This window comes from Falco biarmicus, chromosome 2, assembly GCF_023638135.1.
Source record: "Falco biarmicus isolate bFalBia1 chromosome 2, bFalBia1.pri, whole genome shotgun sequence".
Lineage (NCBI taxonomy): Eukaryota > Metazoa > Chordata > Aves > Falconiformes > Falconidae > Falco > Falco biarmicus.
In genome coordinates, this window is record NC_079289.1 from 91,398,743 (window position 1) to 91,422,788 (window position 24,046).

Below are 24,046 nucleotides of genomic sequence, written 5' to 3' on the forward strand. Positions count from 1 at the left end.
ATTTCATCTGATAGCCCTTAATTTTTATTACTGGAAGAGATAACGAGTGAGTCCTCCCTAACTACCTTCTGAATGCTCCTCCTGGTTTTTATAGGCTTGTGTTAAATCACCCGTGTGAATCTTTTTTTCCAGGATGAAGAATCTGTTGCATAGGCTTGATCAGTCTTTGTGACTTTCTGTCTTTTCCGGTTGCTTTAGGGACTGAGATGGGTTATGTCTGAGGGGGAAAGGAGGAACTGCACACAATGATAAAGGTGTTGGATGGATTTTTACAGCATTTTGATAGTGCTTTCCGTTGTTCTTCATTGCTTTCCAAAGCATTAACACCTAGTGTTTCAAAGCACAGAATTTCTGTCTAAAGATAGCATTTCTCCTCCAAACATGTCATTTTACTTCTATCTGAACTGAATCTCTGTCTTTTGTCTTTTCTGGATATCTGTGAACATGTGAAAAACAAGAGCCTTGATCTAGATCCCTGAGGGATTCTGCTGGTCACCGTGATGAAATCCTGCCTTTTGTTTCCTATCTTTTAATCTGTTACTTGTCCAAGTTAAATCTTTTTTTAAAAGGATGAATAGTAAACTCTTTTTAATGTCAGTTTTAGTTTTTAGTATGCACTTAGGTTACAAATTCAATCTTCTTCAGGAGCCAGGACCAGCAAACTTTTTATTTGTGTGTTTTAATGAAAATTGCTGTGAAATGGCTGTGTAAAGTAAGAAAGATCATACTGGACTTGCATAAAGACAGCACTGTATTCCTGTAACACCAGTATTTATTGATTAGATAGCTGGGCTTATAGATTTATTGGTAAATCTATAGGTAGATCTGTAACAGGCTGCGCAAGGAGTTAGTGGAATCACCATCCCTGGAAGTGTTTAAAAAACATGTACATGTGGTGCTTAGGGACACGGTTTAGTGATGGACTTTGGCAGTTCTGGGTTAACGATTGGACTTGATCTTAGAAGTCTTTTACAACCTAAATGATTCTGTGATTCTATAGGTAAGTAGATATAGATAGATAGATAAAGAAAATTCTGTCTATAGCTTAGCTGGCTGCAGTCCTAGCAGGTAATATGCATGGACTACACAACTAATGTATTTAAAAATAGCAACTATAATGGGATTCTATTGACTGAATTTAGATGTCTGCAATGCTTCTAGTACTCAAGGTTTCTTCACAGCCTGTAGACTAAAAGGCATTGTTAGGACATGACCTTTCCTATCCCAAAGGAGAAGTCCAGATGAATTATATGCTAGAAGGGCTGTTTGCCTCCAGTGACAGAAGGGAAGCCTGCAGTGACTGACCCCTGTGTACACATCTGGCTCATAGATGATGTTTAAGTGAAATGAACTCCATCTTGAATAACAACTTCAGAACAACAACATATTGTCGTTTTGTATCTCATTGCCAAAACCAGCTGAATGCCACTGTACCAAGAAGTCTAACCAGCTTACATGTAAAATGTGATAGACTCACATGGAGTTACAACACAAGGGTCTGTATGAAACCCTAAATTTTAAGATTTCCTAGTTTTTGAATTGCTAAGAAATAATGTTAAATGAGCATTAAAATAATAAATAATTGTGAATAACATATTAAATAGATTTTTTTTAATAGAAGATACAAAATAATAATACAAGTTTAATTGTAGCACCTAGTGCTTTCTCCTAAAAAAAAAAAAAAAAGACACATCTGGAAAATCTACCAAGAACTTACTATGCTGACCTTTGTTTCTTATTCATTCTCCCTTTTTCTTTTAAAGAACTTTTTCCTGAAAAAAAAATTAGACATTTAATTGTTGCTATTAAATAAAATGTGAAGATGTAACAAACTCTGAGCCATCAAGGAATGTCAGCATACATTGATTAAATCATCCTGGTCTTCCTCTCTCCCTCCCTTTTCTGCTGTATGTAATCCTTCACAGTGGCACGCCAGAGGGAGTACAGGCTTGCCATTTTGTCTTCATTTTGCCATGAACATTCAGAACCACATAAATCATTCCTTGTCTATCACAAGAAGTGATTTTCTAGATCTTCTCTTTACATGATTTCCAAATACTTTTTGATGTAGTTGTAAAGCACCAGTAACTTCTTCTATTATTTCAAAAGTTACAATTAATTTGAAAAATAAAATAGTTTTTAATCAAAACAAATTTGACTATTCCTTAAGTATTCAAAGCATTTTTTATTAGACTTGATCTAGTTTAAGCAATTTAACTGATGATAAGAGGTAGTTTTGTTTATTTTTTTCAACTGCAATAAAGGAATACATCTGAAGAATAGTCGTTAATGAATCAGAAAATAAAGCCCAGAAAAATCATGCTTTGTTTTAAAATTTCCCATGTTTGAGGACCTCTGTGCTGTTTGCTTTGCTTTGTTTACTTGCTTGCTTGCTTGTCTGCTTGGATTCCGGTGCCATAACAGTGGATGACAGATACAGCAGTTGTAAGATGCTCTGACATTCAGTACTCTCTTTCTAGGGCACCAAGCAAACTGAGGGTGGTGTAATGTAATCACAACCTGTTCACCATTTTTCTGCAATGAAAACTATTGTAGTAGGATTTAGACTGAGATACTATGTTTGTCCCGGTTTTTTTCTCTTTTACTTTTAAGAAGTAACTTTTGTATTTGGTAAAAATGTATCGGTTTCTGTGTGAACCCTAGGAAACATTTCCCCCCCCCCCCCCCCCCCCCCCCCCCCCCCCGAATACTTTTAGGTTTTCTGCATATGCATTCTAGTTACAAAAGCCTTTAACATTCAAGTAGGATATATTTGCTGACTGCTTGAACATTACTTCCCTCTGAAGCAGTGCTGGCATATAGTAGCCAGTTCCCAGAGGATGGATGTTCGTGAACAGTTACAGGGCCTCCACCTCTTCGCTGTTGAATTCAGACAACTTGTCTGCTTTGGCCAAACTTGTTAATTATGGTAAGAGTCGTGCTGGTGGCTGAAGTTATGTTAATTTTCAAGGAGCTCCAGTGTGATGTAGGCTTTGCTCTTTTGCCTTGTAAGACCAGGATTTTATATGGAGGGGCATCTTTTCTTTAGAGATGTGTTGATTTTGTCTAGGCAGGGAGAATTAAGGTGCAAGTGGTTCATATGCCTTTCGCAGCGCCTAAATACAGGGGTATTCAACCTTGCTGTAGAAGGGTAAAACCTTTCACGGGGAACGTGTTTTTCAAAAGAAGAAAACTGTTTATTTCTTTACAAAGATATGCTGTAATTCCAAAGGCCTATGCTCATCCAAGTCCAAAAGTTATCTAGTATAGACATCAGTTGGAAGAACTGCACCTAAGTCTGCTGGAATATGGACTAAGTGTGAAAATGTGTTATTTTCAGATTGTTCAGTGGAAGATAATGTAGCTTGACTACGTGGAAAGAAGCTATAATATGAATTTTTAAAAAAACCTTTGCTTTGTTGTCTGCATTCTGTGAAAATTTGCCTAACACCCCACTAAAAATGTTCTGTGGGTGTGTGCCACATCTAATCCTGTGGTCAGGGCGGCTATTCTTTGTGGAGGTATCATCTGGTATGTAGAGCAGAGTACCTGAGTGTCATTCATATTTCGGTTTTTGAGTGATGTAAAGGCTAGCACTACCGCCACCTTTCCTTGGGTTGCCCTGAGCATAGGCAAAATGTGATATGCTGGCCCTAGGAATTATTAAAGCACACTGAGATGCTCACCATGCTTTCCTGATGAGCTTAACCTGGTATAGATGAGCGCTGCAACTAAGAGTTGTACCTTACCCCTATGGCCATAAATTTTTCTATCCCAGTTCTACCCAAATGTTTGTGCAGCTGTTTAGTGAAGCAGATAACATTAAAACTCTCTTTTGTTCTTCCTTCCCTTCTGCAATACTTTTTAATGTGGATCAATTCCCTTCTCTCCCCTTGCAGATATGCTAATGTTGTGGCAGAGGGGAGAAGTGGTGGTGGGATTCTGCAGCCAAGGGTGGCTCCCCAGGGATGTGGCTGCTTTGGTGGGTGGGCTTTGGTGTTGACCGACCTTTTCCCCCTCTCTTGCTCACAGCAAGTGAATTATGAGACACCTGCGTGACACCAATTATGAGACATCCTGTCTCTCTGCTTATACTCAGAGTAAACTAGGAGCAGAAGACTAAAAAGGATTTTGGTTGCCTGTGCTTGTGACATTCTGGTTGTAACTGAGGACTTGATTTGTCCTGGTTTCCTGTCCCATTCTTTCACCTAACCTAGTTTTAAGGAAATTACCCTGTGTTGTGGAGGCAATGCCCTCATGGATGATGTCAGTAGAAATGCATGCAGCTTGGGCAGTTAGGGCTCTCTCTCTGTATTAGCTGGACATGCATTGGGCAAATGTACCCATCTAGTTGGTATTAAAAAATACTAATAATTATAGTTCAGGAGCATATGGATGCTATTTCTACCAAAGCACAGCTGGGTAAAAGTAGGGACAGAGGAAGAAACTGTTTTAGATGACTGAGGCAATCAAATATGCAGGTGGGTGCTTAATCACAATTTCCCTAAAAAATTTTTGTTTTCTCTATAAACCTTCCTTAAAATTCACATTACCCTCTTTGAAGTGCCATGTGGTGACCCTTTCGGAGAAGTGTTAACTCTGTCCTTTTGGGAAACCCCAGGATAGCGATACTTGATCATCCTGTCACAGAAAGAACTTTATGTGGAGTTGAATGTTGGTATCATGGGAAAAACTGTAATCCTGGACATTTCTCTTATTTTCTGTCTGACAGACTAAGGGCATTCTGACATCTGAAAGCCTTTGAGATTTTTATATTTGGGCTCTTTCATTTTTATATTATTTTTTTTTAAGGTAGACCAGGTAGGATGGATAAAGGACTTGATGATGTTCCTTAAGCACTTGAAGCATGTTAAAAAAAAAAAGAAATTAATTTGGCTCCCCCTGCACACCACCAGCGCTGTCCATAGTCAGTGAGAAAATTTCTTATGCTTCTGTTCATCCAGAGCTGGAAGAATTTAGTGACCATTTCTGCTTTATGAAAAAATGTTCTCACTGTGGTGGTTTGACCTTGGCTGGATGCCAGGGGCACACCAAGCTGCTCTATCACTCCCCTCCTCAGCAGGACAGGGCAGGAGAAAATAAGATGAAAAAAAACCAAAAGCCTTGTGGGTCATAATAAAGGCAGTTTAATAAAGCAGTAGCAAAGGCCACACACAGAAGCAAAGGAAAACAAAAGATGTTCTTCCCTACTTCCCATCAGCAGGTGATGTTCGGCCACTTCCCGGGAAGCCGGGCTTCAGTATGTGTAGCGGTTGATCTGGAAGACGAATGTTGTAAATAACGAATGCCCCCCTCCCTCCTCCTTTCTCTTAGCTTTTGTTGCTGAGCAGACACCATATGGTATGGAATATCCCTTTGGTCACTTTGAGTCAGCTGTCCTGGCTGTGTCCCTCCCGAGATCTTGCCCACCCCCAGCCTGCTGGTGAGGGGGGAAGGTTGGAGAGACAGCCCTGGTGCCGTGCAAGCACCGCCCAGCAGCAGCCAAACCCCTGGTGTGTTACCAGCACCTTCCTAGCTACCAAAGCACTGAGGGATGCTATGGGGACATAACTCCATCTCAGCCAGACCCAATACACTCAGTTACAAAATGGACTGTCAAAACTACATTAAAGAGTACAGCTTTTAAATTGTCACAAATAGTGGCCTTGGATTTGCACATAAACATAGATTAAAAAATTTGCAGGCATATAAACATCATTCAGAAATACTAATTGAATGTTAAAAGGAAGCATTGTGGTTCAGGAAACATGACATGTTTTTCCCCTGACCTAATCACTGAGGTTTAAAGAAATTCTAAAGGTTCTTAAGATACGTAACTGTCTTTTCCTCCCCTCTATGAAATATTAGTGCATATTGTACTATTTTCACTATTCAAACTGACAAATTATGTTAAACTAAAAACATTAGTGTTTCCAGCTCATACAGCCCATTTTTAATAATTCTTTAGTGTCTGATGTATTCCTTAAGAATATCTTCATTGAGTTACATTTCAAGTAGCAGTTCCGACATATTTTATCTAGGGTAAAGACCTCAATGCACTTTCCAGAATAAATACAGTAATTTATTTTTTTTCCCGTATTCCTGAGTAAATAAGCTGTTGCTTTGAGAAGCCTGTATTTGTTAAGGGGGAGTCAAAGGATAAATATGTTCCTTTAGTGCAAAGAAGTAAACCAAAATCTTCTGTATGAACCTAGCTGGTGCACAAGTGACAATTCAATTTGAATTTTCATATTAAATGTTATAGAGACACAAGACCTGAATAACAAAAGTAAATGGACAAGTCAGTTTTTCAACAAGGGAGAATCCTGAAATACAATTTTTAAATACCCTGAAGAAAGAAACTTAATCACAGGTCTACTTTTCTTCCTCTGGTCAGGGTTGAATAGTTGTAGGGAAGGGCCATAGTGCCTTCAAGTGAGAAAACCTCACTTGTATACTGCCTGTTACATGCTCGGTTCTCTTGTGTTAATCTCTGCTGTTTTAAGGATTGCAGCTGAGCCAAAATACATAATTGAAAGGAAATGAGATTGTTTATATTGTACTGCAACCTCATTCACGTGATTTCATGTGCTACCTCAACCACTTTTGTAATCGCTGTTAATTTAGTATCAGAGGAAACTGGTCTGCAGTGATGTTGATTTGCAGTGTACCAAACTGCCATCAAGGCGTCTTCTGCTAACTGAACTTGTTATTTAATGCTAGATTTCCCTTCCGTTGTCTCCATAAAACCAAGCATTGATACTGGCAGGTTGCTGCTAAATCCGTCTCATCCCTCTGAATATCTGTACACCAAATCATGGTCATTATTCGTGCTTTTATCAGCTGTTTCTGCAGCAAGAGGGCACTTCATCCCCTTTCATCTTTAGGGTTCACTTGTCAGGCGATTAGGGGGATTTGTGTCTGACAGCTAAATAATCTAATTATACTCGCCTTGCAGAAATAGTGGGATCAAGGTTCTGCCTGTTTTGTTGATATGTTCTGTTGTGTGTTTGGGAGTCAGCCTAGGCTTGGAGTCAGGAAATATGAACTCTGTTTCCACCACGTGTTTCTTGTGTGACAGGACTAAGCAAGTCAGAGTGATATCTGCAGCGTAATGTAAGTGGAACAAAGCTGACTGCCACCATCTAGAAATGAGATTTATGGTAATCAGCATACTGGAGGAAGATAAAGGGGAACTGAAATTGTACTCTTCAGAAGTTTCTCTGAACCACCAGGCTGGAGATACAGAGGCAGAGGGGATAATGCTGCCCTTTTTGCTGGTGCTGAAACTGCTCTGCAGCCAAGAATTCGAAATATACAGGGCCAGAGAGGAAATGCAGAACGTCACTTGTCTTTGCAGCCTGGTATTCGGACAGTGCTGGGACGGTGTCATTATGGGCATTCTGGTTCATGCTGCGTGTGACTTTTTATTGCAAACATTATTGAAAGAATGATAGATTTGGGTAAATGGAGAGAGGGAGTTCAGGCTGGGAAATGTCAGAACATGCTGACAGCATTGAAGATCCTGCTCTTGGATTTAGAATGTCTAAATTAACAAAAAGTCCTTCAAGTTCTAAATCTCGTTTTGTGCCTGTGTCCCAAAGGAGTAAGATGTGCTTGCTTTTGGGGAATTCTGAGCCTGATAATTAGGAATGAATTGGGTAAAAGACTAAGTAATGTGTAAGCTGGAGTTGTGTATCAGTATTTTGCAGCATAGATCAACGTGTGTAGAAGGGCTTGGAGGAAAATATTTTCTGAATTTGCCACCTTATGTAAAGGAAGAACAGAGGAGGACAAATAATTATATTGAAATCTTCATTTCAACATAATTAGAGTGTTCTTTGCTCCCATGTTTCCTTTTTTAAAAGTGAAGGAGATTTTGATAAATCATGCTGGCCCTTCAACTGGAGAAGACCAAAAGACCCTATAGTAACTAGTCCCTGAGAATAAAGTCTGTGTCATGGAGATGTGTGTTGGATCGGCAGGAATTTTAGTTGGCCTTGCTTGGGTCTCCTAGCCACTAGTATGAGAGAGTATGAGTGATGTAGAGCAGTTGGAGAGCCAGAAGGAAAGTTTCTGGCTCATATGGGAGGAGGTGTGTCTCCCATTTCCCTTTTCTTGTCAGAAAAATTGGTAACTGTGATAATATTATTTGATCTGGGACTCCCAGCACACAGATCTTATCTAAACTTGATGTTTTGTCCTGTTAAAGCAGAACCATCAGATCACAGAGGGTTCAGTGTCTGTTAGAGTGAGGAAAGTTTATCTTGCATGTTTTCTAATGAACAAGTGAGTACTAAATTTGGTTTCATGGAGATGTTTTCAGAAAGTGGTAACAAATGTTTTCCATGCAAATGTATGGATCACTATAGACCAATTGTAAACATAAAAAATCGTAATAAAAAAAATATCTCATTTACTACCATTTTGCAGTAAGAATAAAACTTCTTGGCAGTGCAGGCCCACCTAAAACTAGATTTGCATGGCTTGGTTTGTGTGTCACCCCTATAAATCCTTCAGTGCAGTCCTCTTACAATTAAAGAATACCAGTTCCACTTGTCTTCTCCTCTCCCTGTCCCACAGCAAATTCAGGTGGCCCTCCTCACTGGAGTGGATTCTGCGCAACCCTTATTTAAATCATTTGAATTGCAAATTCTGTATCCTGCTAGTAGATGTAAACATTCCTTCCTCTCCTCGTTGCAAAATTCTGGGACAGCTTTGCTTGTTCCACAGTAAATGATCTTTGGATCTTGTAGGTCACTATTTAGCACATTCCATGTGCTACACCAAGTTTTGCACTGTCATCTATCATTAAACCTGTCAGGAGTCTGGTTTCTCCTTGCTTTGCTCAAGCTATCTCTATATGTGCAGAAGGAGTTGTGTCTTTAGCAACTTTGCTCCCTGGGCTTTTTACCTTCTCTCCTGAACAAATAGCAACTCATGCAAAGACTGTTTTCTGACTGCTTTCTGACCTGTTCCCTAGCTCCCAACAAAAGAACAGCGTTGTTTGGATGGTATTCTCTTTTCTGTTCCCAGAGAGTCGGTTGGTTCCCCACGCTGATTTATCAACTGCACAGGCATTTGTTCTGAACAAGCAGATGAATGAATGTTTTCAAGCTTCTATAAATCAAGGATACATTGCAGCATGCCCTTCCCACTGGGGTACACCAGTTTCTTCCTCTTTGCTCATGATTCTTCTGCTGTGATTTTTAGCCTGTTAAATTTTAGGGTTTTGTGCGTTTATCTGGGTTTTTGTTTCATGGCATAAGATCAATAATTTATGTATGATAAAGCAGTTACCAACTGCTTTCCTTTAATTAATTGCTATTGAATAACAATTTCATCTTAAAAAAAGAAAAACATCCCTAAATTAAAGGGTTTTTTAATATTCCTTTAGTAAGCATTTCTTTGTGAGTTAACTAGCAGTACAGTTTAGAGTATGTGCTCTCATCATTTTCCAAACCATTTTATCAAGCAAACTGTGAATAAAGGTTTGATCATGAATGAGCATGTACTGGGATATGCAGCTATCTTGAACTGTTCTGTTTGCCTCTGAACCAAAAGCTGTCTTCCTAGTCTTGCTTTCATCTTGAAGGCATTCTGTGCTTTTATCTGTGTGAATGCCCGGTAGCTTCAAATTACTCATTATATCTCTTCAAGTACAATTTTCACTGCTTTCCAGCTAGATCTGAGAGTCAGCTTTTCATCATCATCCTTCTTGACTTTAAGCTTCTTCAGCACAGCCAGGTCATGCTCTTTTCTTAGTTTTGCCCTCCCCGGATTTGCAGGAGTCTGGTATCTGTTTTTCTGTTACCTTCCTAATCACTGCTTCATATAATGCTTTTCATCCCTCATTCCCACCTCAGCAAAGAAGCTGGGAGGTTCTGTGGAGTTTTGTTGGTAATCTCTCTTCACCAGAAGTTCACAAACTCTGGATTGTAAGTGGGAATTGTAAGAGCATCAGGTTAGTTGTTTCTGCTGCCACCTGCAAGTTAAGTACCAACAGAACACTTCTGAGTATTGCAATTCATAGTTTGTCATACTTATCAACACAAATTTGATGATTGTCTTGTGCACAACTGTCAAAACTACCTCTCTTGCAGAGGTGCTCTTTTTGCCAGCCTAAAATCCCTGTGTGTGTATTTTACTCCTTCTCGTAGATAAATTTTGACACAGTTAAGTGTTCAAAATGACTAATATGGAGCTCTTCATTTTCTTTATAAACCTTTAAATTTTTCATCTGCTTGAAGTGCTGTACTCCTATTGCTTCTCATATTGACCAGTGTTTTCCTCATGATCCCCAAGAGGTCCTCAGTGCCTTCAAGAATAAATCTTAGCTCTCTTGTCTCTTAGCTCTTACTCAGGTCACTGGAGTACAGAGGAGGTTTTGTGGTGTTTATGCATACTTTACCAGAAAAGGGCTAGGGCTTTTAAGTACTTATATCTATATAAACAAGTAATAGTTACACTTCTGTCCTCAACTACACATGACTGGAGTTTTAAAGCTAGACAGGTTTCTTGATAGGGAGAAAAGGGGATACCGTGCATGTAGTAATTGGTGAAGATACATGAAGGTGAGTATCACCAATCTTACTGTCTTTTGTTGAGGGCAGGTAATGTTTTTTATTGTTCTTTCATCTTACCTGTCTGAGGCTGATTATTGCTTATTGTAGTACTCCTCTGTAGTTATTTTTACTCAAAATAAATAAAAAAACATTTAAAGGGATGTTGTCAACTTAAAAATGACAGTCAATCTGGAATGACTGAGATCAGTTGTCCTTGTATGGACAGAAGTCAAGGGTTTCCCCACCACCCCCCTTCCAGTTTTACTTTTGGTACTGAATAGCACCTTTCCTTAAGTAATTTCATCACATATTCAGTCTGTCAATTAAATTTTTGTGAGTCTTCCCTGAAACTGTGGTAAGGAGTTATTGTGTAAAAATGTTACCAAGCATTTTTTTAAAAGGGAAAAATTGAAGACTGCATTTCTATGAATTCTTTATCATTACAAAAAATATGAAAACTCCACAGACAAACCTATATATAGTTTAATTTGTCTCTGTTTCTTTACTGTCCTTTTTCTGCTCCTGTATTTTGTATTTCATTTACAATTTTTTATGTTGTCCAACTTTTAACTGAACCTGAAAATTTTAAAGGAGAATGTTATATTTTTTTTACAGAGTGTTGGGAAGAAAATACCTCCAGCCACAGTAACTCAGGAGCCAGCAAAAATAGAAGTGGACAGCAGAACAAAAAGTAGGTTTCATAGTTTTTTCTTATTTGCACTTTGTGCTATTAAGCCTCTTACAAGCAAGCTGAACACTTTTCTGTGGTTTTGGCTAAAAGGGTGTCCTATATATATGAAAAGCAAGGGTGCAGATAGGTATGTTTAGGATAAACTTTGAGTAGCCAGTACATAGACAGAATGCTTTGTTTCACAGAATCATCTGAATTGTTTTTGCTCTGATAATCCTACCTCGAGTTTTCTGCTACCAGAAATCAAATTAAATTACGTGATCAGCTTTCAGCCTTGAGGGTACTTCAGAATTAATCAGAGTTGAATAAGATCCAACTTCAGTCTGTAACTCCTAGGTAGGCCATAGAAAAATATCTGGTTGTGAGTGGGCCTTTGCTTTTTTTCCTCTTTTTTCTTTCCTTATGTAGCAGAAATAATCTGTGTGGGTGGTATAGTTTGTATGAGAAATGAACAGTGTCCAAGAACATCAGTTCTGGTTTTGTCATTTCAATGCTTAGTAAACAAAAAGCAATAATTAAATCATTTAGGCAGGTCTCAGTGCTGTTCTAAGGAGGCATATATAACTAGCTTACCAAATAACTTTAGGATTTTGTTTATATAAAGTTACAAGTAAATGTTATGGATGCTGGTAGAAAAGAATAAGAAGGAAGATAACATAGCCAACCTTAGAAAAGAAATTTGACTATAATATAGTGTTGAGTTTTGAAGTCTTGCACAGGCCTTCTCCTTCCCTGATGTGTTTATCCTTTTAGAGAGTTAGCAGATAACATTGTCAGAACTGAAACACAGACAGACATAGGAAGACAAGCATCTGGAGCAGCAGAGCAGGGCCCTCTGAGAGAAGTGTATGGTTATAACCTGTTTTACCACGTTTTCAGCTCAGAGTTGCAAAAGCAGCTTAAAACAGCTTTTGGTGAGTTGTTGTCCATTAGCTGCACCACACTAATTGACTTGCTGCATCCTGTTACCTTGTTCCCCTTGTGCCACTAGGGTGTTAATGGGAAGTTCTGCAAGAACTCAGTTGCCCTGAGGAAGTGAGAACTTGAAATACTGAAAAATGTTCGAACTGGTAGTGTAGAGCAGGGCTTCTGAACCGATGTGTTTTGGAATTACCTTTCCCAACCTGTAGCTTGAGAAGGTTATGCCGGCCTGAGTGCAGGTGCCATCAGAAGGTGTGTCCCGTGGGCATCTTCCCTCTCTGCTGACAGGGGCTTCAGCATGGAGTGGTGGTTGCTCTCTCTTCCTACTTCTTGAATTGGGTCTGCTTTTTTCTGTGGTTTTCCTGATGCGATAGGGCAGTGATTTGCAGCAAGGCACTTCATGTGCTTACTGTTTGCTCTTAGTACATGCAAGATGGCCTAAGTTCTGCAATGGGAGTTGGTCAGAGCAAGAGACAGAGAAGTATGTTCTGTAGGTGCATCTCCTAGCAATATGCTATGAACATCTCCCTAAAAAGTGGGCTTAAGATTTTGGAGGATAAATAGATGACTCTTCAGGGCCAAAGAGGACTTTTTGCTCAAAGGGAGAGCACAGTGGAAGTACAAATCCTTACAGAGTGTGAGTGGTCCCTTGGAAAACATCACTAACCTTTCAAGAATGAAAGAATGCATCTTTGAAGAGAAGAGGGGAGAGCTGTTTGGTTTAGATTTGTGGATGCCTAGACTTACAGGAGAATTATTCTGCTGTTGAATTTTCATATCTCTTACATAGCTGGGGTGGCACATGCATGTGTGTGCATTTATAATTGTGCCTCTGGAGTGAGAAATATTTTTTTTTTTCTATGAAGTAGCTTGCTTTTAGTTTAAGTGGCTAGCAGTGAAAACACTATATTGTAGAACATATATATACATTTTTAAGTAGCTCTGTTGGATTCTGAAATTCAGCAAAGCAAAAACATCCGCAATGACTGAAAGAGCTATTATAGATTACTGCAACTGCAAAAATGGAGTATAAATAAGCAAACAACAAAACAGCAAAGGCAGTAGTAAGTCACAGAATGCACTGACCATGGCACTTAATTTCATTACTCCACTCACTGACTGATTACAATTTGTGTTAAACTATTGCATAGGAATACCAGAATCCTGGCAAGCAATTAGTCTTTTTGCATGATGGCAGAAGGTACAAGTAGTAGCTGAATCTGGATTAATGAGGCCCTAATTAATACTGTTTCTGGGTTTTTTGTTTGATGAGGTGGTGTTTTGACAGTTTACATCTCATGAAATTCTGTGAAAATATTTATTAGTGCAGTCCATTTGTGAGTCTGGAGTGTAGCAATTAATAGTAAACCCAAATTTTACTGAATGTAGTCTTAAGATTTTTTTCATCTGCTTTATGGTTTTGGTAACAGTGAAGTAATTTTTCACTAGATTTTATATATTTTGAGGCTGTACCAAACAGGCCACATTTTGAGCTTGGAACAGACTGTGGGACATAAGATGCTGAACAAAGATGCATGTGAACTACCCCCATAAAACATCGTGTTCTTCTTAGAGGATCACCCCTTTATAGTGTTTAGGATGGTCCTGAGACTTTTTCCTCAGTGAAGTGTGGGCAGTGACAGACCACGTGTGATAAATACCTAGTTCTTTGCTGCATTTTCTTCCTACTTCTGAGTTACGAGAATTATGCTGGGAAGGGGAATCACATGTCGCCCTGGGCTCTTGGTCTGTCAGGGAAGCTAGCGATGGCTTTGTTCTTCCTTCTGAAGGACAGGACTAGGAGGGAGGTGGGCAGAGGAGATGCTTTTTGTTGTGTTGTCATTGTATCTAGTCTAGTTGGAACAGTACGGTTCAAAAATCACAGGATGTAGATGAGGATACATATTTTCAAATGGGATTATACCTAGCCCAAGCCCTCTTGCTTCAGAATATGTTCTGAACAAGCTAAACATCCTGCTCCAGCCTGTTTGAGTTGCAAGATACACTGTAAGGTTGATGTGGTCACTCAGTTCCCTGAGCAATGCCTGTTGTCTATGGCGGATTGTTCTCCTTTGCTTGGGAGGCACTGCGAGTCTGCAGGGAGAGACTCTGGCCTGACAGAGTGTATTATTGTTGAATTAATAAATGAGAACTGAAAAGTTAATTAACATCATCTTTTCTCCTCCCTTACTGTTTCCAAGATGTCTGCTGTTGGGGGTTTATTAGGAGGTATATATTTAAGATGTCTTCAGGTCAGAGTCAAAAAGCAAGGCTTCTGGAAGAACCATCTGTGATGTATAAACCCAGCCTTGAATGTCAAATGTAAAAATTAGATTTATCATCTACAGTTGAGATGCTTGCTATTGATATCTTAGTTTGAAGCTTTAATTTGGCTTAAGCCTGTTTACCAGGCTTGGAATAGGTTATATTATTTTGACTGTTAGTTTTGTAGTGTTTTTTTTCACTTGCAAACCCCCCAAATTCAGCAAGTTCTAGTGTAGTCTCTAAGTGCTGTGTCTGAAATCAGTGTTTCCTTTTATCTTTTTTTTCCTTCCTATCTAAACATAACTGTTGAAATTAAGTGCTTCTGCATCCTCTTGCAATATTGTGCTGTGCTGAGTAAGGACAAGTTTAGTACCAAAGTGACATACCTATTAGATTCTTCTCTGCTTTTATTAATCTTATTTTAAAGGTTCATATTATTTTGAGTCCTGTTGGCTTTGCTTTTACTTACTTAAATCACATTGGTCTACCATTCCCTTAGGAGAAGTTTGAAAGCTGATTTTGTCAAGTCATTTACATTGTTCCAAACCCATCATGTTTTGGAGATGTAGCTCTGTTGCAGTATGATCCACAGGGTCCTTGTTAGACAGAGGAATGTATTGATTTAGTGCAGGTCAGTGTGAATTGCATTCAAGGAGTCCACACTTCTGCTATACATAAAACAGTATTTTTTCCATGGCTGTGCCTTCACTCTGTGTTCTTGCGCTAGCCTTCAGAGCACGGGAAGCTGTGACCCTCCCCCACTTCCCTCTTGTGCCTCCCACAAGATTGTCTCTTGGCTCTTTATGAACTGTATCAGCATTTGGCTAAGTTTAAGATCTGGGTTTTCACATTTTTCTCTAGTTTAATTCCTTGTTTCTCTGTAAAAAAAAAATAAAAAAGAAAGAAAGAAGGGTAAGAACTTGGTGGGGAGGGCACAGTTCTTGACATAAAAACTAGAAGGCAAAGATGTGTATCCATTTGCTATGAGTGAAAGGGCTGTGAGTTCATGGGTTAAGTCTTGCTGCTTTTGACAACCGCTTACTGTGAGATCCACATTGACACTTAACTTTTAAAGGAAACGTTCTTAAAAATAAAAAAAAAAAAAAGAGAGGACTGACTTTTCTGATTATCAACTGACTTTTTCAGATGCTGAAACCATAGCCACTCTTGTCCGTTGGGAGCTTCATCTTGAAAGATGATTCAAATTCAGTCTTCAAATAGTAAGGGGGAGATGAGGTAGGATGACCTGTTACAGGCCTCAGGAGACACGAGCTCCCTGGACACTTGCTGTTCAAAGCATTATTTAATCTGAAACACACGGGATTCATCCACACCTTGAGCAAGAGCTGCACCACTGATGTCCTTTCAGAACAGTGCTGTTACTGTGGTGTAGTGGCTGTTCTTCTCTGTCGATTAGCTGTGCATTGTGCTTATCTTCCCACCTAATCTGGAGATTATACTGTTATTGAACAGAGGAATAATTTATGTACATGAGAATGGGCGTTCAGGAATGATCCTTCTTGGGCCCAGGTGGTTTTTGCCTCTGAGAACCCAGCCTGGCTTCTGTTCCGTATCCGAAAAAAGAAGTGCTAAGCCTGTCTCCAGAAACAGACTTCCCTGAGTGTGCAGCACTCACCTTCTTTAGTACAGTATTATATCTACATCGCCTTTGTACTAATTCACTGAATTTACTGTTTAGCAAAGCTGATTTTCAGGATGCGGATACTCTAGCATAGGGCACACACCCCCACCCCCCACCCCACCCCCAATTTTTTAAGATAGTGTACACACTGAAGTGTAAAAATGTGCTGAATCTCACGTTTTATCTTAGATGCTCTCTGCATCTACCTGACCTAAGTCAGTATGTGTCAACTTTCCACCAGCTTTTATATAAAATGTTATTATACTGTCTTGAAGACAAAGACAGTGAGCAGGTGAAACATCCTAGCCAAGTCCATGAAGAGAGATCCAAACTGTTCCTCGATAAGGCAGTAAAATAGCAGTTAGACACCCCTTTCGTCCTCTTGAAATCTGAATCGTGACCTCGTGGCGCTCACATACCTAGTTGTTTGACAATGTTACCAAATGTTTATTTAACAGTGTTCCCTGCTCTCAGAACCAGGGAGAGGGATTTATTTTTTTTCCTTGCTCATGTTTTTGTCAAAGTCATGTTCATTGTCTTCACCTGACTTGTTTATTCAGAGACATCAGAAGGGGGTATGGTGGGTTGACCCCAGTCAGCAGCTAAGGTCCACCCAGCCACTTGCTCCCCTATAGGGGAGAGAAAAGGGGGAGAAAAAGCAAGAAGACTCATTAATAATGACAGTTTAATAGGTGAATGAAAGAGGAAAAAAAAGAGGCGATGCAAAGGCAATCAATTACCACCCACCACGAGTGGACCTGTGCCCAGCCAGTCTCCAAGCAATAGCTACCTCCCAGACCAACACCCCCCAAGCCCACCCTTTTTTGTTGCTGAGTGGGGGTTATATGGCATGGAGTATGCCTTTGCTCACCTTGGGCCAGCTGTGCTGGCTGTGTACCCTTCCAGCTTCTTGGCCACCCCTGGCCTACTTGCAGGGGTCCAGAATGGGGAAAAGGAGAAAAGATGAAGCCTTGGTGCCATGCAGGTACTGCTCAGCAATAGCCAAAGCACTGACTGGTGTGTTACCGGGGCTGTTGTAGTCACAAATCCAAAACACAGCACATGTGGGCTGCTGTGAAGAAAATTAACTCCATCCCAGCCAGACCCAGTACAGGGCAAGGCCAGAAAAACAACTGCTAATGATCATGGATAAATTTAAATTTTTGTGTTCAGGAAAATAAATCTGTGAAGCCTAAGAAATTCTTGTTGAAACACTTGAACCAGTGCCACATAAAATACATGCCATTTATGAGTGGCAGTGTGTGAACTGGAGAAGAGCTTTCCTCTTCCCCATTAGTACTGTTTCATTTCTCAGGCTGGTGGTGCTTACAGACAGCAACCCTTGACATGCACGTGTGTTGGCTGCTTATTTGAGGCTGATCTTCATGTCACTAAACTTCAGCAGTTGGCATGCAGCTTCTGAGTCAAAGCCCCAAGCTTCAGTATAGCCACGTGAATTTGGTGTCTGTGCTGCAGTGGGTCCCAGTGGAGATCTGTCACTGCTATCCAGGGAGTTCAGAGTGGGATTCAGCTGATCAAATGTAGGTGTCTGCCCTTGGGGTGAAAAGCAACTTTCAAGGCTTCCCTCACTTTACAGTTGATGGTGTTCAAGTCACTAGGCACTGAGATTGCCAGTTCTAACATCAGGTGCCTGAATCTAAATCCAGATACCAGGCCCAGCCCTGGGGGCTGACATCAGTAGCCTACACATGGAGGAGGTACTGCAGGGTATTTTGGCTTGCTTCCAGAGGGGCCTGGCTCTTCCGTAGGTAGTGCATCATATCTGCCAACGGCATGAGTGTCTTACGTACACGCAGCTGTCTGAAGTGACACTTAGTGTCTGGGCAGCTGAACTGACCCCCCGGTGGAGCCTCAAATACCGTGCAGGTTCTCTTTGTAGTAAGTATAAAGAAATAAGTCCTGTTGTTTAAAATTAATTCAGGTTTCTGTGGCCTGCAAGTACCGGTTTCTCTGCATCCAACATGACAGTTGTCTAGATGCAGAAGTCATCAAAACTGAGACATTTAAATTTAGGTGAAGACTTCTACAAAGTCACTTGCCCTTCTACAACAGGTCCAGTGATTTCTCTGTGTTTCTTTGGTCTTTTTAAACCTTCTGTCTTAGAATATCACCTATTTTTATACATTATTTAACAGCTGGAATACATACGCCCTTTTTATTTGTAAGGCACATTGACATACTTGTCTGTTGCACAGAAACAAGTTGTAAGTATCTGCTTTTCATGACAACTGCTCTTTATGATTTCTGAGTAGGAGTGCTGGCTCTGGTATTTGCCAGATGAAAGTTGAGATGATTCCCTTATTTATAGACAGTAAAGGGAAAAGGGAAGAGGAGACTTCAGACTAATATTCAAAACTCTTCTTTTATGCTGAGTGTGCAGAAGGTTTTGTTATGATATGTGTTTACATTTATTAATGTATTATTTATTATTTTATCATCTTTATAAATTCAGAAATAGCTGCTTTTTTGCATACCAGGGGATAGATAAGCTGTGTCAAGCTACTGGGTCCTTTATGCTTCCAATTTATGTGATCTGGTAGGAGGCCATACCAGTGGAATTATTGGAAGTAAGTGTCAGACACGGGCTTACTCTAGGGGAAATAGTTTGTGGCAGGTTGCTGTCTGGAGCAATACCATTTGAGATAATGGTTCTAGGGGCTACAGAGCCAACTCCCTAGATGACGTGTGTGGGAATGCTTATCAGTATGCAATTTTTAAAATATTTCATACTGTTTATGAAGGTCTAAAATACAAGGAAAAACATGGCAAGAAAATAAAGCAGCTCAAAGAGACACAGAACATTTAATAAAGAATTTTACCCTTGGATAAGCGGTTGTTATAAAGTGATAATTTATCACGATGTTCTTCCTTTCAGCCAAGGAATATTGCAAAGTGATATTTCCCTATGAAGCACAGAATGATGATGAACTCACAATCCGAGAAGGTGATGTCGTCACACTTATCAGTAAGGTAAAAGCAATATTTTCTCCTATAATTGGGGATCTGGTTTTTAAAATCAGCATCACTTAATTGCTGTAAAATCCCTGTTTGTGCTTTTGACAGTGTCCTTCCTAAAACAATGCTAGCTTGACAATGAAACATTACATAAACTTCAGAGAGCCCTACATCTCCCTTCCTCTTGTGCTTTAGAGCCTTACCTTGATAACGTTAAGAATAGCAGACGTGTACTCTTGAGTTTACAAGTTTATACAATTAATTTTAATTTGAATCTGCTGGCAGATCTACATAAATTGTAGATTGATCCCTGGAACAAACATAAAAGCCTAGAGAACAAACTGGAAGACTCAAGAAAGCAACAGCTTTGAACATCTCTGTTAGATGTGTGAGTGATCTTTCTTGTAGGAATTGTGAATTAGATTTTTTGGGTTAGATGGAGATAATGTGCCTAAGTTAGCTTAATGAACTAAACACTTACTTAAAATGTAGTCACTCACAGAAAAAGATGATAAAACAGAAAGTAAATTAAATAATTATAGATCTGTGTTCTTTTCTTTAAAATACTTGAAGTGATTCAAGATTAGAAATGAAAAGCTAGTGCCAGGATTTATACTAAATTCTCCAAAAATTATACAGTAAGATGGTGAGGAAATGGTTGGGTTTCTTTTAGGAGAGCTATGTACCATGTTACAAAGAACAGCTTATAGTTTAAGTGCACTTAATTTCCTGCTCTTGTTTAAAGACTTCACAGTTTGCTCAAGTGTTTTTGACTGCTGGACATAAGTATTTGGGGAAAAAAAAGCTACAAACTAGAAAAGGATGTGGATTTTTCCTGATGTAGATGAATTGTAAAGATGTGCACAATAGTGCTGTTGTTGTTTGTGCTTACATGAAAGTAAAAGAATGAATTCTGTAATTAGTAAGTTTCAAATTCTGTAATTGGTATGTTTCATAAGAAATTGTTACTTGACTGAGCAATTTGGCACCTGAGTCGAAAAAAACAAAAACTTTGGGAAGTACACCTGGGGCAGCATTGACTATATACTAAACCATTTGCTATCCTAGAGGACATCTTTGTCCTGACAAATCTATGTGTAACCAAGGAAAAATTAGCAGACATCTGGTAGGAAGAGAATCGGCAAATTTAGAAAATAGTGTACATTAAATATCCTTTGATGACTTGCCCTCAATGACTTTTTTGTTTAGCTTGTCTTGAAAACTGTTTGGCTTTACCTGATTTAGAATGTTCTTGTGTGAGTATTTAACAGTGTCTCTGATCATGGAAATGGCTTTTAAGACATTGCTCCTGTTAGCTTTATGCTTTATTGACCAGGTTGATTTAACTCTCTGAGATGGCTAGACTCCAGGTGGAGCTGTGTTCTTCAGCATACATAGATAAAGAGACAATTACTGTACTAAGGTTTCAGTGTGAGTTTTCATTTGCTTGCTTTTTCCCATTTTCTTCTTCCCGCTGCCTCTGCCCCCACAATGGAGGATATTTGTCTCTTATAACAACTGAGGTGATGATTTCACCGAATTGATCTGTTTTCACAACCATGCAGCGCGAAGTTAGTCAGTATATTCTATAGTATATCCCCCTGACCTCCTACTTTCCAGCTTGATATTTTCTGGATATCACTGCAGATATTTTATTCAGTTTTCTTCTTTTTTTCTGTGGTATGTCACATATCTATGAACAATTACATAAAACCATGCCTCTGGAGAGTGGGGGATCTCAATGCAAAAAGGCTTGGCATTTCTGCACGGATACTTTTTTTTATGCTGTGTCTGAACTAATCTGAATTACTGAAGAAGCAGTGATTAAGAAGCAGTCACTCTGCAGATCCTTTTGTGGTTTGCAGACCTCATTGCAGTCAGACTAGTGGGGCTTTTTCATCTGTTTTTAACAAATAGTTTAAAAATCAGGTGATGTGGAGTCAGTGTCCTTGCTGTAGAGTTCTGAAAACAGTGTGGTTTGCTTCATCCTCTACCATGCAATATAGTAGCTTTATTTTAGTCTGAATCTTCTGAAGCAGATGTTGTTATTTTTCTTTTAGTCAGCAAAAACAAAGTCAGCCTCACCTTTCTGCCCACTAATAGCTTCTGCTAGAGAGTTGCCTTTTACCTGGAATTCAAATTGCCATGCTTAGAGAGTCCTTTCCATGACCAATTAGTGATCCATACTAAGAGGAATTAAACGGAAATGTATGGAGTACTTCAGAAACTATTATCATGATTTTGCTTTGCTATCAGATTACAGAGGTTCTTTTAATCTATTTGCAAGAAATTGTTTTGCAGGGTTTGCTTTCTATGCTGGAGAACTTCAAATTTATTCTTCCCAATTACCTAGACCCAAGGAGAGGAGATTGTTACTTTATAAAGACAGAGATGCATGTCCTAGTACTTCCTACAACCACAGATACATTATCATAAAATAATGTACTTTTTTGAAATCACTAAAACCAGAAAGTGATATAAATTCTTGGTATGAAAAGTCCCTCAGTAGGCTATCTATTTTCACACAGTCAGATCTATAGGAATGTTGAAGACTCACAATTTTAACTCGTACTGAATTTGCATTTAATTGAAAACAACAGCACTGGTGAGGTTGTGTGGAAGTGGCTGGAGTGAGCAACACAAGAATGGGGGATGAAGGTGAAATACAAGAATCTTAAAAGCATGAAGATGAGATAGCACTTGATAGGTACTAAGAGGAAGGGGATTATTTTATTTCTATTAATTTTTTATTATTTATTAATTTTTATTTATTAATTAAATGAGTTAAATGGTAAGTTACTAGGAGAACCTGTGTATTTGTGTATGCACATGTGAGAATATGTGTATGAGGAAGCTGTTAATCTGGTATTCATCTTAAAATGTAAAAACTTTATTTTGTGGAAAGAATTACAAAGGAATAGTGTCAGTACATGCAGAATTCAAAATCACCATTTTAAAAATGCCCCTGCAGATAAAAAGGATAAGATTATATCAGGTTTCTCTCTTTTTCAGCTAAATTAGATATAAAGGTCCCTTTTTCAAGATTAACATATATCTGTCGAATAAAGAACAAACCAATACTTTTTTTGTCATGGCCTTTGCAGAAGCTGTTTCAAGTTCTCACTCTGTTTGGATGGATGTTGTGATCTTGACTCAAAAGCTGGTCAGACCTTTCCTATAGGCTTTTATGGTAATGGAATTTGAATATTGTACAGTTTTTATGAAATAGCTAAAGAATACTTTGAATGGATTTACTGAATCACAAGTGACTTCTCTAGTGACTTGGAGAATTTGCTGATAAGTTTTACTTAAACACTCAGGTGAGTCAGTAGAGGCTGGTCATTTACAGGTCAGAATGGAATGTATTTTGGGACATAAAAGGTAAGGTTGGTATTATGCAAGAATGACAGCTAGAAATAATTGCTGATTAAACAGCATATTGAGTCATTTTTTAATTAAATGCATAGGCCTAAATCATGGAAAAGGTACACAAAGGTATAGAGTCCAAACATGTGGTAGTAACAATTGTTTTCTCATAGGTTAAAATTTTTCCCAGTGGGTTTTGCTTTTCCCCAGTGAAGCAAATACCTTTGTAGATACATAGAAAAGGTTTTATTTATTAATTACTGGAAATTAAAGTGGACAAATAGTAGTACTTTAATTACTTCGTGCAAAATATTTAAAGATGAAAGACCAGAAAATATTGCTCAGAATCGTAAGGAAGGTAAAAACTTCATCTTCAAGGCAATAAAACTGTAGACCTGGTACGTTTGCTTTGCAAAAAGAGGTCTAAGAAAAATACTCCTTTGGAAGAAAGAGAACAAAAAGCAAAATACAGTAATTTTACTTGTACAGCTGACTGTTGTGCAATTTGATGATAAGATACATTCATCAACTGAAAAGCTATGAGTGGCAAGAGGCCATGAGATTGACCCTGTAGGTTATCCTTTGTAATGTCAAATATTTGTATTCCTTGGGTAATTTTTTTAGTTGTCTTCAAAATGTTCCTGACAGGATTTGGATAAGGACAAGAACACTGGTAGTGACTGCACTGTGCAGCTGAAAGAGAGTGGCAAACAGATGTTTTATCATGCTTAAATATTGATTTTGGAGATTGTATTTATAATAAATAGAGTTGCTTTTAAAGCAACAGAAAATTCACATGACATCTTCAACTGGCATCTTGAAAACCTTTTAGGATTTTTCATTCCAGCACTTCTAGATGTAGGCTAAAAATAGGCTACTTTCTAGTGTTAATAAGCAGTCTTTATGCAAACACTACAAATTTCTTAGTAGCTCTAATAAATTATGACTAAATGCATAGGATTCTGGAGATTTCACCAGCATACAGAAAATGACCTGTGTGAAGAATTGATAGTAATAGCTAAGTAGTTTCAAGGCAAATACATCAAGCACACACTGGCAGCTGTGCATTCATTTGAAAGCAGTTTTACTTCTGAGAGTGTGAAAGATTTCATTGTACTGTGTCAACCTACCTGAGCTCTAGACAATAAAGACTACTTTGTTGCCAGGAATGAAAACAGTCTGGATAAATAAAATAATTAACTGCTTCAAAAATCATTGCAAATTTGAAAAGCTGACTGTAATAGAAGGGTATCCTCACCTGAACCCTTACTATCAGAGTAGGAGTAGTGGAGGGCAGTATCAGTGGCAATTCCGCTAATTCTGAATTTATAAGATGTTGAAATTAATAGGTATTAATATATCAGATGGAATCATAATCTTGTGCCTTGCTCTCTGCATCCTACCGGGCTTTCTCTCAGCCTCCACCACCTACCTGGATGGCAAAGCCTCTCTTCTCCTGCTACAGGCCAACAGCTGAAGATGTGGCATTGGTGGTAGGAATGTGTTGCACTGAAGTGATGGATGAGTATAATAGGGGGTCCTTTCTGATTTTGCAAAGGAGCTTTCATGAGGAGGCGAGTTTCATGGGGGGCATCCAGCATTCTTGTGGATTCATCAAAA

The 24,046-nt window shown here is 38.9% G+C and overlaps 1 protein-coding gene across 6 annotated transcripts in view; it reads left to right on the forward strand.

Moving 5' to 3' along the window:
* SH3KBP1 (SH3 domain containing kinase binding protein 1) overlaps positions 1–24,046 on the forward strand; it is a 231,575-nt gene that overhangs the window by 156,620 nt on the left and 50,909 nt on the right. For all 6 annotated transcript variants that reach the window (XM_056327158.1, XM_056327159.1, XM_056327160.1 and 3 more), the window contains 2 exons: positions 11,181–11,256; positions 18,981–19,075. In XM_056327158.1, coding sequence (XP_056183133.1) covers positions 11,181–11,256; positions 18,981–19,075 — 171 coding nt within the window. The remainder of the gene's footprint in view (positions 1–11,180; positions 11,257–18,980; positions 19,076–24,046) is intronic.